General features: G+C 46.3%; 2 protein-coding genes across 2 annotated transcripts in view; both read right to left on the bottom strand.

Moving 5' to 3' along the window:
• The window catches only part of LOC111964481 (unconventional myosin-XVIIIb), a 75,043-nt gene extending 67,609 nt beyond the window's left edge, over positions 1–7,434 (bottom strand). The window contains 1 exon segment of the mRNA XM_070439150.1: positions 7,396–7,434. Within this exon segment, the coding sequence (XP_070295251.1) occupies positions 7,396–7,434 (39 nt within the window).
• A 1,089-nt stretch (positions 7,435–8,523) lies between these two features.
• LOC112070845 (G protein-coupled receptor kinase 3-like) overlaps positions 8,524–14,341 on the bottom strand; it is a 103,934-nt gene continuing 98,116 nt past the window's right edge. Inside the window, 3 exon segments of the mRNA XM_070439151.1 lie at positions 8,524–8,577; positions 8,701–8,844; positions 10,475–10,611. Of these exon segments, the coding sequence (XP_070295252.1) occupies positions 8,524–8,577; positions 8,701–8,844; positions 10,475–10,611 (335 nt within the window).

Raw genomic sequence — 14,341 nt, 5'->3', positions numbered from 1 at the left:
CTTTTCCAAACCTTAATCTAATTCTCCTAACCTGCTACGTTACTTCTCCTAGGCTGCTGCGTAAATTGACCTAACCTGATGCAGAAAGTCAATTCTGGCCAATTCTGACATAAACTGTATCCCATCTAGTCAAAACCGTTCTAACCTGACTGACAGCTACAGCTGAGAGAGGAAGAGCCTCATACAGCAAGACAGGGAATTGGATTAAGATGGCCGAGTTCACCAGGGAGGAGTGAAAGTAATTGCATTGGTTTTATAAGCGGGCTGCCTCCAGGGATGAGTTGGGTGCCTCGTTCAAAGCCGATGGCACAGAATAAAGTGACATATGTCAAGCACGTGGAGTAATGATTTATAATTCTGAATTTTCACATGCATACAGTGCATTCGGAAACTATTCAGACCCCTTCACTTTTTCCACATTTTGTTACATTACAGCCTTATTCTAAAATGGATTGAATATATTTTTTTATCAATCAATCTACACACAATACCACATAATGACAAAGCGAAAACAAATTTGGCAAATCTTTAAAAAAATCTAAAACAGAAATACCTCTTTTTACATAAGTATTCAGACCCTTCGCTATGAGACTCAAAATTTTGCCCAGGTGCATCCTGTTTCCATTAATCATCCTTGTGATGTTTTTCAACTTGATTGGAGTCCACCTGTGGTAAATTCAATTGATTGGACATTATTTGGAAAGGCGCACACCTGTCTATATAAGGTCCCACAGTCGACAATGCATGTTGGAGCAAAACAAAGCCATGAAGTCGAAGGAATTGTCCGTATAACTCAGAGACAGGATTGTATCGAGGCACAGATCTGGGGAAGGGTCCCCAAGAGCACAGTGGCCTCCCTCGTTGTTAAATGGAACCATCAAGACTCTTCCTACAGCTGGCTGCCCGGCCAAACTGAGTAATCAGGGGAGAAGGGCCTTGCTCAGGGAGGTGACCAAGAACCCGATTGTCACTCTGACGGAGCTCCAGAGTTCCTCTGTGAAGATGGGAGAACCTTCCAGAAGGACAACCGTCTCTGCAGCACTCCACCAATCAAGCCTTTATGATAGAGTAGCCAGATGGAATCCACTCCTCAGTAAAAGGCACATGACAGCCCGCTTGGAGTTTGCAAAAAGGCCCCTAAAGGACTCTCAAACCATGAGAAACAAGATTCTCTGGTCTGATGAAACCAAGATTGAACTCTTTGGCCTGAATGCAAAGCGTCACATCTGGAGGAAACCTGGCACCATCCCTACGGTGAAGCATGGTGGTGGCAGCATCATGCTGTGGGGATGTTTTTCAGCAGTAGGGACTGAGAGACTAGTCAGGACCGAGGGAAAGATTAATGGAGCAAAGTACAGAGAGATCCTTGATGAAAACCTGCTCCAGAGCGCTTAGGACCTGACTGGTGCAAAGGTTCACCTTCCAACAGGACAACAACCCTAAGCACACAGCCAAGACAACGCAGGAGTGGCTTGGGGACAAGTCTCTGAATGTCCTTGAGTGGCCCAGCCAGATCCTGGACTTGATCGAAACCTGATCGAACATCTCTGGAGAGACCTAATAGCTGTGCAACGATGCTCCCCATCCAACCTGACAGATTTTGAGAGGATCTGCAGAGAAGAATGTGAGAAACTCCCCAAATACAGGTGTGCGAAGCTTGTAGCGTCATACCCAAGAAGACTCGAGGCTGTAATTGCTGTCAAAGGTGCTTCAACAAAGTACTGAGTAAAGGGTCTGAATACTAATGTAAATGTGATATTTCAATTTGCTCAAATTTCCACAAACATGTTTTTGCTTTGTCATTATGGGGTATTGTGTGTAGATTGGTGAGAAAAAAATAACAATTTAATCAATTTTAGAATAAGGCTGTAGCATAACAAAATATGGGAAAAGTGAAAGGGTCTGAATACTTTTTGAATGTACTGTTAGTGTTTGTTTGCTTTGATAAAATCCCCATATGTCCTTCATCTGCTTTCCCAATGAAAACTAGTTTGAAAATGTGAACATATTTTTTATGGAAGACATGTTGTATGTTCCTGAATGATGTACCATGATGTACTGTTTCATCTGAGATGGGTGCTACTCCCTCGCCGGTTTTGCCTGGTCACATCACGTTCCATATCCCGGTGCACACTGTTTCAGCCAAACTGAACTTCAGGGTGAGGAGCTAGGGGAAGTTAAGAGAGGAGTGAGGGGGAGAGAGGAGTGAGGGGGACAGAAGAGGTGGGGACAGGGGAGGAAAAAGGACTGGAAGCACTGACCTATCCCAAGAATCCACCAGCTCCCTCTTGGGCACAGTGTGCAAAACAGGTTTCAGGAGGGCACATCAAGTATTATGGTATCAATAGTTCAGTCTGGTACTTCTCCAAGTTTTTACATTAAATGTGTTATAAAACAGGGGTACATTTATTCATACTTATTCAGTAGCTGAATGTTATTGAAAAATTGTCAGATTGCTTGAACATGAACACATTAAAAGAGCTACACCACATGACACCTGCTCGTCTAACGGCTCACTTCAAAATCATGGGCATTAATATGGAGTTGGTCCCCCTTTGCTGCTATAACAGCCTTCACTCTTCTGGGAAGGCTTTCCACTAGATGTTGGAATATTGCTGTGGGTACTTCCTTCCATTCAGCCACAAGAGCATTAGTGAGGTCGGGCACTGATGTTGGGCGATTAGGCCTGGCCCGCAGTAGGTGTTTCAATTGATCCCAAAGGTGTTCAATGGGGTTGAGGTCAGGGCTCTATGCAGGCCAGTCAATTTCTTCCACACCGATCTCAACAAACCATTTCTGTATGGACCTCGCTTTGTGCACAGGGGCATTGTCATGCTGAAACAGGAAAGGGCATTCCCCAAACTGTTGCCACAAAGTTGGAAGCACAGAATCATCTAGAATGGTGAAGCGTGATTCATCACTACAGAGAACGCGTTTCCACTGCTTCAGGGTCCAATGGCGGCGCGCTTTACACCACTCTAGCCGACGCTTAGCATTGTGATCTTAGGCTTGTGTGGCTGCTTGATCATGGAAACCCATTTCATTAAGTTCTTGTGCTGACGTTGCATCCAGAGGCAGTTTGGAACTCTGTAGTGAGTGTTGCAACCGAGGACAGACCATTTTTACGCGCTACAGCACTCGACGGTCCCATTATATGAGCTTGTGTGGCCTACCTCTTCGCGGCTGAGCCGTTGTTGCTCCTGGACGTTTCCACTTCACAATAATAGCACTTCACCAGGGCAGCTCTAGCATGGCAGACATTTGACAAACTGACTTTTTGGGAAGGTGGCATCCTTAGACAGTGCCACGTTGAAAGTCACTCTTCAGTATGGCAATTCTACTGCCAATGTCTGTCTATGGAGATTGCATGGCTGTATGCTCGATTTTATACAGCGGTCAGCAACAGGTGAGGCTGAAATAGCCCAATCCACTAATTTGAAAGGGTGTTCACATACTTGTGTATATATAGTGTATATGTAATATTCATGCATTGTAATTTAAGAAAATGTCTTTAATATATCTACAGTAATATTGGAAAGAAAACAAATTGAGCCCACACAAAATTGCATTCTAATGGTGCAGCCTTCTTATTGGTCAACATAATCTTGTCAATTCAACAACGAACTAGTCAATTTCACAAGAGATTTGGTGGCCACAGGCAATTTAACAACAAGAGAGGGTCCGTTGTTGAATTCTTACACATAATACCTTTAACTCATAGCAATTCTTAACTTGCCCTTGATATCGTTATATAATACAGTTGAAGTCGGAAGTTTACATACACATAGGTTGGAGTCATTAAAACTTGTTTTTCAACCACTCCACAAATGTCTTGTTAACAAACTATAGTTTTGGCAAGTCGGTTAGGACATCTACTTTGTGCATGACACAATTAATTTTCCAACAATTGTTTACAGATTATTTCATTTATAATTCACTGTATCACAATTCCAGTGGGTCAGCAGTTTACATTCACTAAGTTGACTGTGCCTTTAAACAGCTTGGAAATTTCCAGAAAATGATGTTATGCTTTAGAAGCTTCTGATAGGCTAATTTACATCATTTGAGTCAATTAGAGGTGTACCTGAGGATGTATTTCAAGGCCTACCTTCAAACTCAGTGCCTCTTTGCTTGACATCATGGGAAAATCAAAAGAAATCAGCCAAGACCACAGAAAAAAATTGTAGACCTCCACAAGTCTGTTTCATCCTTGGGAGCAATTTCCAAACGCCTGAAGGTACCATGTTCATCTGTACAAACAATAGTACGCAAGTATAAACACCATGGGACCACGCAGCCGTCATACCGCTCAGGAAGTAGACGCGTTCCGTCTCCTAGAGATTAATGTACTTTGGTGCTTAAAATGCAAATCAATCACAGAACAGCAACGGACCTTGTGAAGATGCTGGAGGAAACAGCATCTATATCCACAGCAAAACGAGTCCTATATCGACATAACCTGAATGGTCGCTCAGCAAAGAAGAAGCCACTGCTCCAAAACCACCATAAAAAAGCCAGACTACGGTTTGCAACTGCACATGGGGACAAAGATCATACTTTTTGGAGAAATGTCCACTGGTCTAATGAAACAAAAATAGAACTGTTTGGCCATAATGACCATTGTTATGTTTGGAGGAAAAAGGGGGAGGCTTGCAAGCCYAAGAACACCATCCCAACCGTGAAGCACGGGGGTGGCAGCATCATGTTGTGGGGGTGCTTTGCTGCAGGAGGGACTGGTGCACTTCACAAAATAGATGGCATCATGAGGATGGAAAATTATGTGGATATATCGAAGCAACATCTCAAGACATCAGTCAGGAAGTTAAAGCTTGGTTGCAAATTGGTCTTCCAAATGGTCAATGACCCCAAGCATACTTCCAAAGTTGTGGCAAAATGGCTTAAGGACAACAAAGTCAAGGTATTGGAGTGGCCATCACAAAGCCCTGACCTCAATCCCATAGAAAATTTGTGGGCAGAATTGAAAAAGCGTGTGCGAGCAAGGAGGCCTACAAACCTGACTCCGTTACACCAGATCTGTCAGGAGTAATCGGCCAAAATTCACCCAATTTATTGTGGGAAGCTTGTGGAAGGCTACCCGAAACATTTGACCCAAGATAAACAATTTAAAGGCAATGCTACCAAATACTAATTGAGTGTATGTAAACTTCTTACCCACTGGGAATGTGATGAAAGAAATAAAAGCTGAAATAAAATCTCTAATATTATTCTGACATTTCACAGTGATAAAATAAAGTGGTGATCCTAATTGACCTAAAAAGGGAATTTTTTACTAGGATTAAATGTCAGGAATTGTGAAAAACGGAGTTTAAATGTATTTGGCTAAGGTGTATGTAAACTTCCAACTTCAACTGTATGTAGTGTACTGTAGTGGCTCAACAAATCACACTTTAGACAAAGCAACACGAAAAAGAATGTTTTTATTTATTTCTGAACTGTTTTATATAAGCAGTCCAACACATATGCTCTACCTGTCTTGGAAACAAAACAAAATTCATTAAAACAAAATCATTTTTAGAACAATTATTGAATAATATCATTGTCGTCATAACCTCAATCGTAAGAGTAACCCAAAGCCAGTAGTATTTGTGGTACATGTAAAAGAGTGATGTGTGTGGACCAGTTCTCTACAGCAAGACGTCTGGTGCGAGCTCGTAGACAGGAGGCGCCATTTCCCCAAAACACAATAAATATGAAAGAGCAAGAGTCTGGTATTCAAACAAAAAGAATCATCTGGTAACTCGCAGGTTCAATAGCTAAAGTCTATGTGCAAGATCCGAGCCAATGTCTTCACCACAAACAGATTAATATACATCCAAATCCCAACCCTTCCCCAGCCCATCGTCATCTGAACAGAAATCTACATCGTTAAATCTTTTTAAATAATCCTAGAGCATTTGTCATTTCATATACACATATATTCATATATATACTTGAATTTGTTAGTTTTTATCCTTACTATATGCCATCCTTTTTCATTATCTAGCGCGTGTGTGTGTGTGTGTGTGTGACAAAAACATCTCCACTAAATAAACATACTGACAAGCGATTGAATGCAGCACCCACACACACCAATTGAACCCATTACAACCAAGCCCGGTGTGTGACAGGTAAAGGTGCCAAAAGCCAGATTCACTCCATGCTAGAACAAACATAGAAACACTCCTCTCCTCACACTCTGCTCCACAGCACCAGTTGTTAGTTTTGTACCCTTTAAAAGACACGCATTCCTCAGATTCAGGGGTTGAGTGTGTGTGGCCAAAGGCTGGTGCTGTGAGGGGTCAAGGTTGAGAGAGGAGAATTCTCATTGGTCTAGAACAGTCAGCCAAACAGCAACAGGCATTTGGCACATTGAACATCAAGTAAGTAACACATTGGCTTAAAAAGGTGCTACAAAGTCGTTTCAACAAAAACCAAACCCATTCATTTGGTTTAAAAACAATTAAAAGACACCATGAAAGGTGACAGGTATCTCTAAAACAACATCACTTCCCCCTGACTTGTAAAGGCTACTAAGAATATCACCCTCCCAGCCCCACATGCAGGTCACAGCTGAGGAAATGCATGGTTATAACAGACAAGGAACATTGTACTGCATGAAAAAACAAAACCCTGAAATTACAATTGAGTGAACAAATGGTTTCACCTCTTCCCCCTCTTTTCTAAAACATCTCCCAGCTGTGCGTTCATGTCATTCAGTTAAACATGTCATGACTCCAGCACAACTGCTTCTCCTAAAACTGTGAAACATGAAGCTGCATTCTGGGTCACAATCAGAAATCATTTATAGGAAAGTTCAAACCAGCCTGAAGTGAACTTACTGATGGTTTGTGGAGTCAACAACCTAACACCTCTCTCTGCACTGACATCCCTATACAGCCATTCCTGTGTGTCTGTCTGTGTGTCTGTCTGTAAATCTGCATGTGTGTGTGTAAAATCTACATCTGGATGGCTGCAAGACTATGGCATACACACAAATTAGGACTGCCCTGATACAATCACACAGCATTTGGCCCTCAGTGGTTCACAGATGCAGACACACACACACACACACACACACACACACACACACACACACACACACACACACACACAGAGGTATGCACACTGCCAGGTGATTGAAAGCTGTCAGACCCCCCCTCCCCACATGCCCACAGAGAAGAGGACAGACAGACATGTATTGTAGAGTAGTACTGTTTTATACAGGAGATACAGAGAAAGACTTGGGCTATATACACATACTGTGGCCCATAAAGACCGCTAGTCAGTCAGTAGATCCCTCCTCCATCTATGTCGGTTTGACGGTGTGTCCTTCATACACACCATCCCCTGTTCCTATAGTTACGAGTACAAGCGTTCCCCGGTCTCCATGGTTACCAGCAGCTGTACAGGAGCCAATCGGGGAAGTTTGTCCATGGTCACAAGAGTTCCGTGCCAGTGAGATCTGTATCAGGGGGCGATGCCTGCTTTCAAATGGGTCCTCCTGGGTGCTCAGGTGACTCAAGTAAATATTGACGTTGGCACTTTATGCACTTCAGTGATGAAGGGAGGACAAGAACAAAGGGTAAAAGTCTCTTCCAAATTCAAAGCAGCTTTCTTCCTCTCCTTTTTCATTCTCTGTTGAAGGAATGCAACCTGCTTCCACCTCTATGGCCCCATCTCTGGACACACAGCAACACACAGCGACAATAGCGTACGCACACACACACACAGGGACAATAGCGTACACACACACACAGGGACAATAGCGTACACACACACACAGGGACAATAGCGTACACACACACACAGGGACAATAGCGTACACACACGCACACACACAAACACACAGGGACAAACAGATCTTCACCTCCTGCTTTAGGTCCCGCCCTCCACTACAGTCAGACAATCCTGTGGAGAGTGGCTGGCAGGTGTGTGGTGGCTCAGTCCAGTCTCTCTGGGGATGAGGGAGACAAAGAGAAAAGGAGAAAGGGGCGCTAGTCTTCAGTCTCCTACTCCAGGGTTGCTTTTGCTTTTTGGCTCTGCCAGGTTTGACTGGGTGGAATGCACTGTGCATTGGGGGTGAGAGGAGTGTGTCATCATTGAGAAGGGTGCTACCCCCCCAGGCTTCACCGTGGGACGGAGACGTTGAGAAGTGGAGAAAAACGCTGGGCTCTTTAGGTACATTGTACATCTCTTTCCTTCATCCCAGGGTCCCATGGTACGCTTTGGCTTTCAGAGAGAGGCTGGCGGCTTGGTCCATACACACTCCAGGCGAGAGTGTGGGGTGTTCCTGTGTTTGTGTGTGGTGGTGTTGTGTGATTTATTGGTCTAGGGCTGGGGGGGCGGGTTCATAGGGGATGATTATAAGATGGACATGTGTGTGTACATGAGTCGTGTGGCTAGGTGCAGTGGCTACAGGCCGTTGCTGTTGTGGGTGTGTCAGGGGAGGTTTGAGAGAGCTCCACCCCCCCAGCCCGTCCCTTCCAATGACCTTGAGGGGCGGCCGCAGCAGGCTTCTGGGCCTCAGTGAAACGCCTCGGTCAGCTCCTTCTTCCACTGGACAAACTCTGGGTCACTCTGCACAGACGGGAACACCACACTTCCATTTTATAACTTACAACTTGCACAATCATTTACAGAGACCGAGACAGTGAAAGAGACCGAGACAGAAAGATCTAGTAGTTTTTCTACGTACCTCACACTGAAGACAAACTGCTTCCCTCCTTTGATGCGCAGCAGGATGGCACTTCTTTACTTTAATCTGTGGTCTCCTCGCACCGTCACAATCTGCTCCATCGTCAGCAGGTTTTCGCGTTGAACACACACCAACCAATCAGAAATTCACTTCGGGGAGAGAGGAATCAATCACAAACACAGCTGGGTATGAGATGGACCAATCAAAATGGAGGCTATAGAGGGAGGGAGGTCTTTTGAACGGAGCTTGCAGAGTTGAAGGACGCTTCTCTGAACTCTGAACTGAGGAGACACCCCTCCACCCATCTACAAGGCCACTGCAGAGGAAAGGAAATGAGGAGAGGAGGGTTGGCCAGTAGTGGTCAGACTTACCTTTGTCTCTTTACCAGAATGTTTTCATGTTTTCATCCAGGCCTACAGAATGTTTATGTTTTCATCCAGGCCTACAGAATGTTTTCATCCAGGTCTACAGAATGTGTATGTTTTTATCCAGCCTACAGAATGTTTATGTTTTTATCCAGGCCTACAGAATGTTTATGGTTCATCCAGGCCTACAGAATGTTTATGGTTTCATCCAGGCCTACAGAATGTTTATGGTTTCATCCAGGCCTACAGAATGTTTATGTTTTATCCAGGCCTACAGAATGTTTATGTTTTATCCAGGCCTACAGAATGTTTATGTTTTATTCCAGGCCTACGAAGTTTATGTTTTTATCCAGGCCTACAGAATGTTTATTGGTTTCATCCAGGCCTACAGAATGTTTATGGTTTCATCCAGGCCTACAGAATGTTATGTTCCATCCGCGAGCTACAGAATGTGTTATGGTTTCATTCCAGGCCTACAGAATGTTTATGGTTTCATCCAGGCTACAGAATGTTTAGTTTCATCCAGGCCTACAGAATGTTTATGTTTTCATCCAGACTACAAGAATGTTTATGTTTTCATCCAGGCTACAGAATGTTTATGTTTTCATCCAGGGCTACATAATGTTAGTTTTTAATTCCAGGCCTACAGAATGTTTATGGTTTCATCCAGGCCTACAGAATGTTTATGTTTCATCCAGGCCTACAGAATGTTATGTTTTTATCCGCCTACAGAATGTTTATGGTTTCATCCAGGCCTACAGAATGTTTTGGTTTCATCCAGCCTACAGAATGTTTATGGTTTCATCCAGGCCTACAGAATGTTTATGGTTTCATCCAGGACTCACAGAATGTTTATGTTTCATCCAGGCCTACAGAATGTTTATGTTTTCATCCAGGCCCTACAGAATGTTTATGTTTTCATCCAGGCTACAGAATGTTATGTTTCATCCAGGCCTACAGAATGTTTATGTTTTCATCCGGCCTACAGAATGTTTTCATCCAGGCCTACAGAATGGTTTCATCCAGGCCTACAGAATGGTTTCATCCAGGCCTACAGAATGGTTTCATCCAGGCCTACAGAATGGTTCATCCAGGCCTACAGAATGGTTCATCCAGCCTACAGAATGGTTCCTCCAGGCTACAGAATCTTTTCTGTTTTTAATCCAGGCCTACAGAATGGAGCGAGGACAGACAACCTTCATGCACTGACAGATGGACAATGACGAAGATACACACACCACACCCATCACTCACCACACCATCATCACCACACCCATCACATCCCATGAAAGCACATGCTTGTAGTGGAAACAGACAGACGACCACATACGTGAACAACAGAAGAAGCACACCAACTGAAACACACCACAACTTAGACACACAAAAGGGGAAGTAAGGTGTGTGTGTTGCTCACCCGTGACTCCCCCTCTCCCCTCCACTCCACTCGGTTGGGGAACAGGTAGAAGTATCTGCGCTGCCACTGCGTCAGGAACGGGTTCCCCAGCTTCAACATGTAGCCGTGCATTATACAGTCCTTCCCCAGGGCATAGTCTAAAACACACAAATACACACACATGGAATGAAAGCCAGCGTCAGCAGGTACAAGGAAAAGCTTACCCACATGATGTGTGTGAGGTAGGGCTGCACAATGATAAAACACTATGTTCCACAATACCTACTGTCTTACAAGTGTTTGTTACAACACAAAGTCATATCATCAATACAAAAATATTGCAGTCCATATATGACATTCAGTCCATATCGTGCATATCGTGCATCTCTAGTGGGATGTTGTGGAGATGTGCGTCGTGTGTGGAGACGTGTGTGGAGATGTGCGTCGTGTGTGGAGTACGTGTGTGGACGTGTGTGGAGACGTGGTGGAGATGTGTGTGGAGATGTGCGTCGTGTGGCTGTGTGTGGAGACGTGTGTGGAGATGTGGTCGTGTGTGGAGAGTGTGTGGAGATGTGTGTGGAGATGTGCGTCGTGTGTCTGTTGTGTGTGGAAACTGTGTGTGGAGATGTGCTCGGTGTGGAGCGTTGTGGAGACGTGTGTGGAGACGTGTGGGAGATGTGGTCGTGAGTCTGTGTGTGGACGGATGTGGAGATGTGCGTCGTGTGTGGAGACGTGTGTGGAGACGTGTGTGAGATGTGCGCGTGTGTGGGTGTGTTGTGGCGTGTGTGTGTGGTGTGTGGAGATGTGCGTCGTGTGTCTGTGTGTGTGGAGATGTGCGTCGTGTGTCTGTGGTTGTGGGAGATGTGCGTCGTGTGTGTCTGTGTGTGTGTGGAGATGTGCGTTGTGTGTCTGTGTGTGTGGAGATGTGCGTTGTGTGTGTGTGGAGATGGTCGTGTGTCTGTGTGTGTGGAGATGTGCGTCGTGTGTCTGTGTGTGTGGAGATGTGCGTCGTGTGTCTGTGTGTGGAGATATGCGTTTGTGTTGTGTGTGTTGGAGATATGCGTCGTGTGTCTGTGTGTGTGTGTGGAGATATGCGTCGGTGTCTGTGTGTGTGTTGTGGAGATATGCGTCGTGTGTCTGTGTGTGTGTGTGGAGATATGCGTCGTGTGTGTGTGTGTGTGTGTAGAATATGCGTCGTGTGTGTGTGTGGAGATATGCGTCGGTGTGGTGGTGTGTGTGTGTGTGAGATGTGTGGTCGTGTGTCTGTGTGTGTGAAGGATGTGCGTCGTGTGTCTGTGTGGGAGATGTGCGTCGTGTGTCTGTGTGTGTGGAGATGTGCGTCGTGTGTTCTGTGTGTGTGGAGATGTGCGTCGTGTCTGTGTGTGTGGACATGGTCGGTGTCTGTGTGTGTGGAAGATGTTGCGTCGTGTGTCTGTGTGTGTGAGATGTGCTCGTGTGTCTGTGTGTGTGGAGATGTGCGTCGTGTGTCTGTGTGTGTGGAGACGTGTGTGGAGATGTGCGTGTGGTGGAGACGTGTGTGGAGACGTGTGTGGAGATGTGCGTCGTGGTGTGGTGTGTGTGTGGGATGTGTGTGGAGATGTGTTGGAGATGTGCGTCGTGTGTCTGTGTGTGTGAGACGTGGTGAGATGTGCGTCGTGTGTAGAGTGTGTGTGGAGACGTGTGTGGAGATGTGCGTCGTGTGTGTGTTGTGGAGATGTGCGTCGTGGGTTGTGTGGTGTGGAGATGTGCTCGTGTGTCTGTGTGTGTGGGAGATGTGCGTCGTGTGTCTTGTTGGAGATGTGCGTCGTGTGTCTGTGTGTGTGTGGAGATGTGCGTTGTGTGTCTGGGTGTGTGGAGGATGGCGTGTGTGTTGTGTGTGGTGTGGGCGTGTGTTGTGTGTGGAATGTGCGTCGTGTGTCTGTGTGGGTGTGGAGATGTGCGTTGTGTGTCTGTGTGTGTGGAGATGTGCGTTTGTGGTGTGTGGAGATGTGCGTCGTGTGTCTGTGTGTGGTGGAGTATGTGCGTCGTGTGTCTGTGTGTGGAGATATGCGTTGGTGTGTGTGTGTGTGTGGAGATATGCGTCGTGTGTCTGTGTGTGTGTGTGGGAATATGCGTCGTGTGTCTGTGTGGGTGTGTGGAGATATGCGTCGTGTGTCTGTGTGTGTGTGTGGAGATATGCGTCGTGTGTTGTGTGTGTGGTGTAGATATGCGTCGTGTGTGTGTGTGGAGATATGCGTATGTGGTGTGTGTGTGTGTGTGTGTGTGGAATATGCGTCGTGTGTGTGTTGTGTGGAGATGTGCGTCTGTGTCTGTGTGTGTGGAGATGTGCGTCGTGTCTGTGTGTGTGGACATGTGCGTCGTGTGTCTGTGTGTGTGAAGATGTGCGTCGTGTGTCTGTGTGTGTGGAGATGTGCGTCGTGTGTGTGTGTGTTGTGAGATGTGCGTCGTGTGTCTGTGTGTGTGAAGATGTGCGTCGTGTCTGTGTGTGTGAAGATGTGCGTCGGTGTCTGTGTGTGTGGAGATGTGCGTCGTGTGTCTGTGTGTGTGGAGATGTGCGTCGTTGTGTCTGTGTGTGTGAGATGTGCGTCGTGTGTCTGTGTGTGTGGAGATGTGCGTTGGTGTCTGTGTGTGTGAGATGTGTTGTGTGTCTGTGTGTGGTGGAGATGTGTGTCGTGTGTCTGTTGTGTGTGATGTGCGTCGTGTGCTGTGTGTGTGAGTATGTGCGTGTGTGTCTGTGTGTGTGGAGATGTGCGTGGAGATGTGCGTCGTGTGTCTGTGTGTGTGGAGACGTGTGTGGAGATGTGCGTCGTGTGTGTGAGACGTTGTGGAGACGTGTGTGGAGATGTCGTGGTGTGTGTGTGTGGTGTGGAGATGTGCGTCGTGTGTGTGGTGTGTGGAGATGTGCGTCGTGTGTCTGTGTGTTGTGGAGATGTGCGTCGTGTGTCTGTGTTGTGGAGATGTGCGTCGTGTGTCTGTGTGTGTGTGGAGATGTGCGTCTGTGTGTCTGTGTGTGTGAGATGTGCGTTGTGTGTGTTGTGGAGATGTGCGTCGTGTGTCTGTGTGTGTGGAGATGTGCGTCGTGTGTCTGTGTGTGTGGAGATGTGCGTCGTGTGTCTGTGTGTGAGATATGCGTTGGTGTGTGTGTGTGTGGAGATATGCGTCGTGTGTCTGTGTGTGTGTGTGTGGAGATATGCGTTGTGTCTGTGTGTGTGTGTGGAGATATGCGTCGTGTGCCTGTGTGTGGTGTGGAGATATGCGTTGTGTGTGTGTGTGTGTGTGTAGATATGCGTCGTGTGTGTGTGTGGAGATATGCGTCGTGTGTGTGTGTCTGTGTGTGTGTGAAGATGTGCGTCGTGTGTCTGTGTGTGTGGAGATGTGCGTCGTGTGTCTGTGTGTGTGGAGATGTGCGTCGTGTGTCTGTGTGTGGAGATGTGCGTCGTTCTGTGTGTGTGGAGATGTGCGTCGTGTCTGTGTGTGTGGACATGTGCGGCGTGTGTCTGTGTGTGTGGAGATGTGCGTCGTGTGTCTGTGTGTGTGAAGATGTGCGTCGTGTGTCTGTGTGTGTGGAGATGTGCGTCGTGTGTCTGTTGTTGGAGTGTGCTCGTGTGTCTGTGTGGTGAGATTGCGTGTGTGCTGTGTGTGTGAGATGTGCGTCGTGTGTCTGTGTGTGTGAGATGTGTGTCGTGTGTCTGTGTGTGTGGAGATGTGCGCGTGTTGTCTGTGTGTGTGAGATGTGCGTCGTGTGTCTGTGTGTGTGTGGAGATGTGCGTCGTGTGTCTGTGTGTGTGGAGATGTGCGTCGTGTGTCTGTGTGTGTGTGGAGATGTGCGTCGTGTGTCTGTGTGTGTGGAGATGTGCGTCGTGTGTCTGTGTGTGTGGAGATGTGCGT

This window comes from Salvelinus sp. IW2-2015, unplaced genomic scaffold (assembly GCF_002910315.2).
Source record: "Salvelinus sp. IW2-2015 unplaced genomic scaffold, ASM291031v2 Un_scaffold1439, whole genome shotgun sequence".
Taxonomy (NCBI): domain Eukaryota; kingdom Metazoa; phylum Chordata; class Actinopteri; order Salmoniformes; family Salmonidae; genus Salvelinus; species Salvelinus sp. IW2-2015.
Note: the sequence above shows the minus strand (reverse complement) of the source record. Positions and strands in the feature narration are given on the sequence as shown.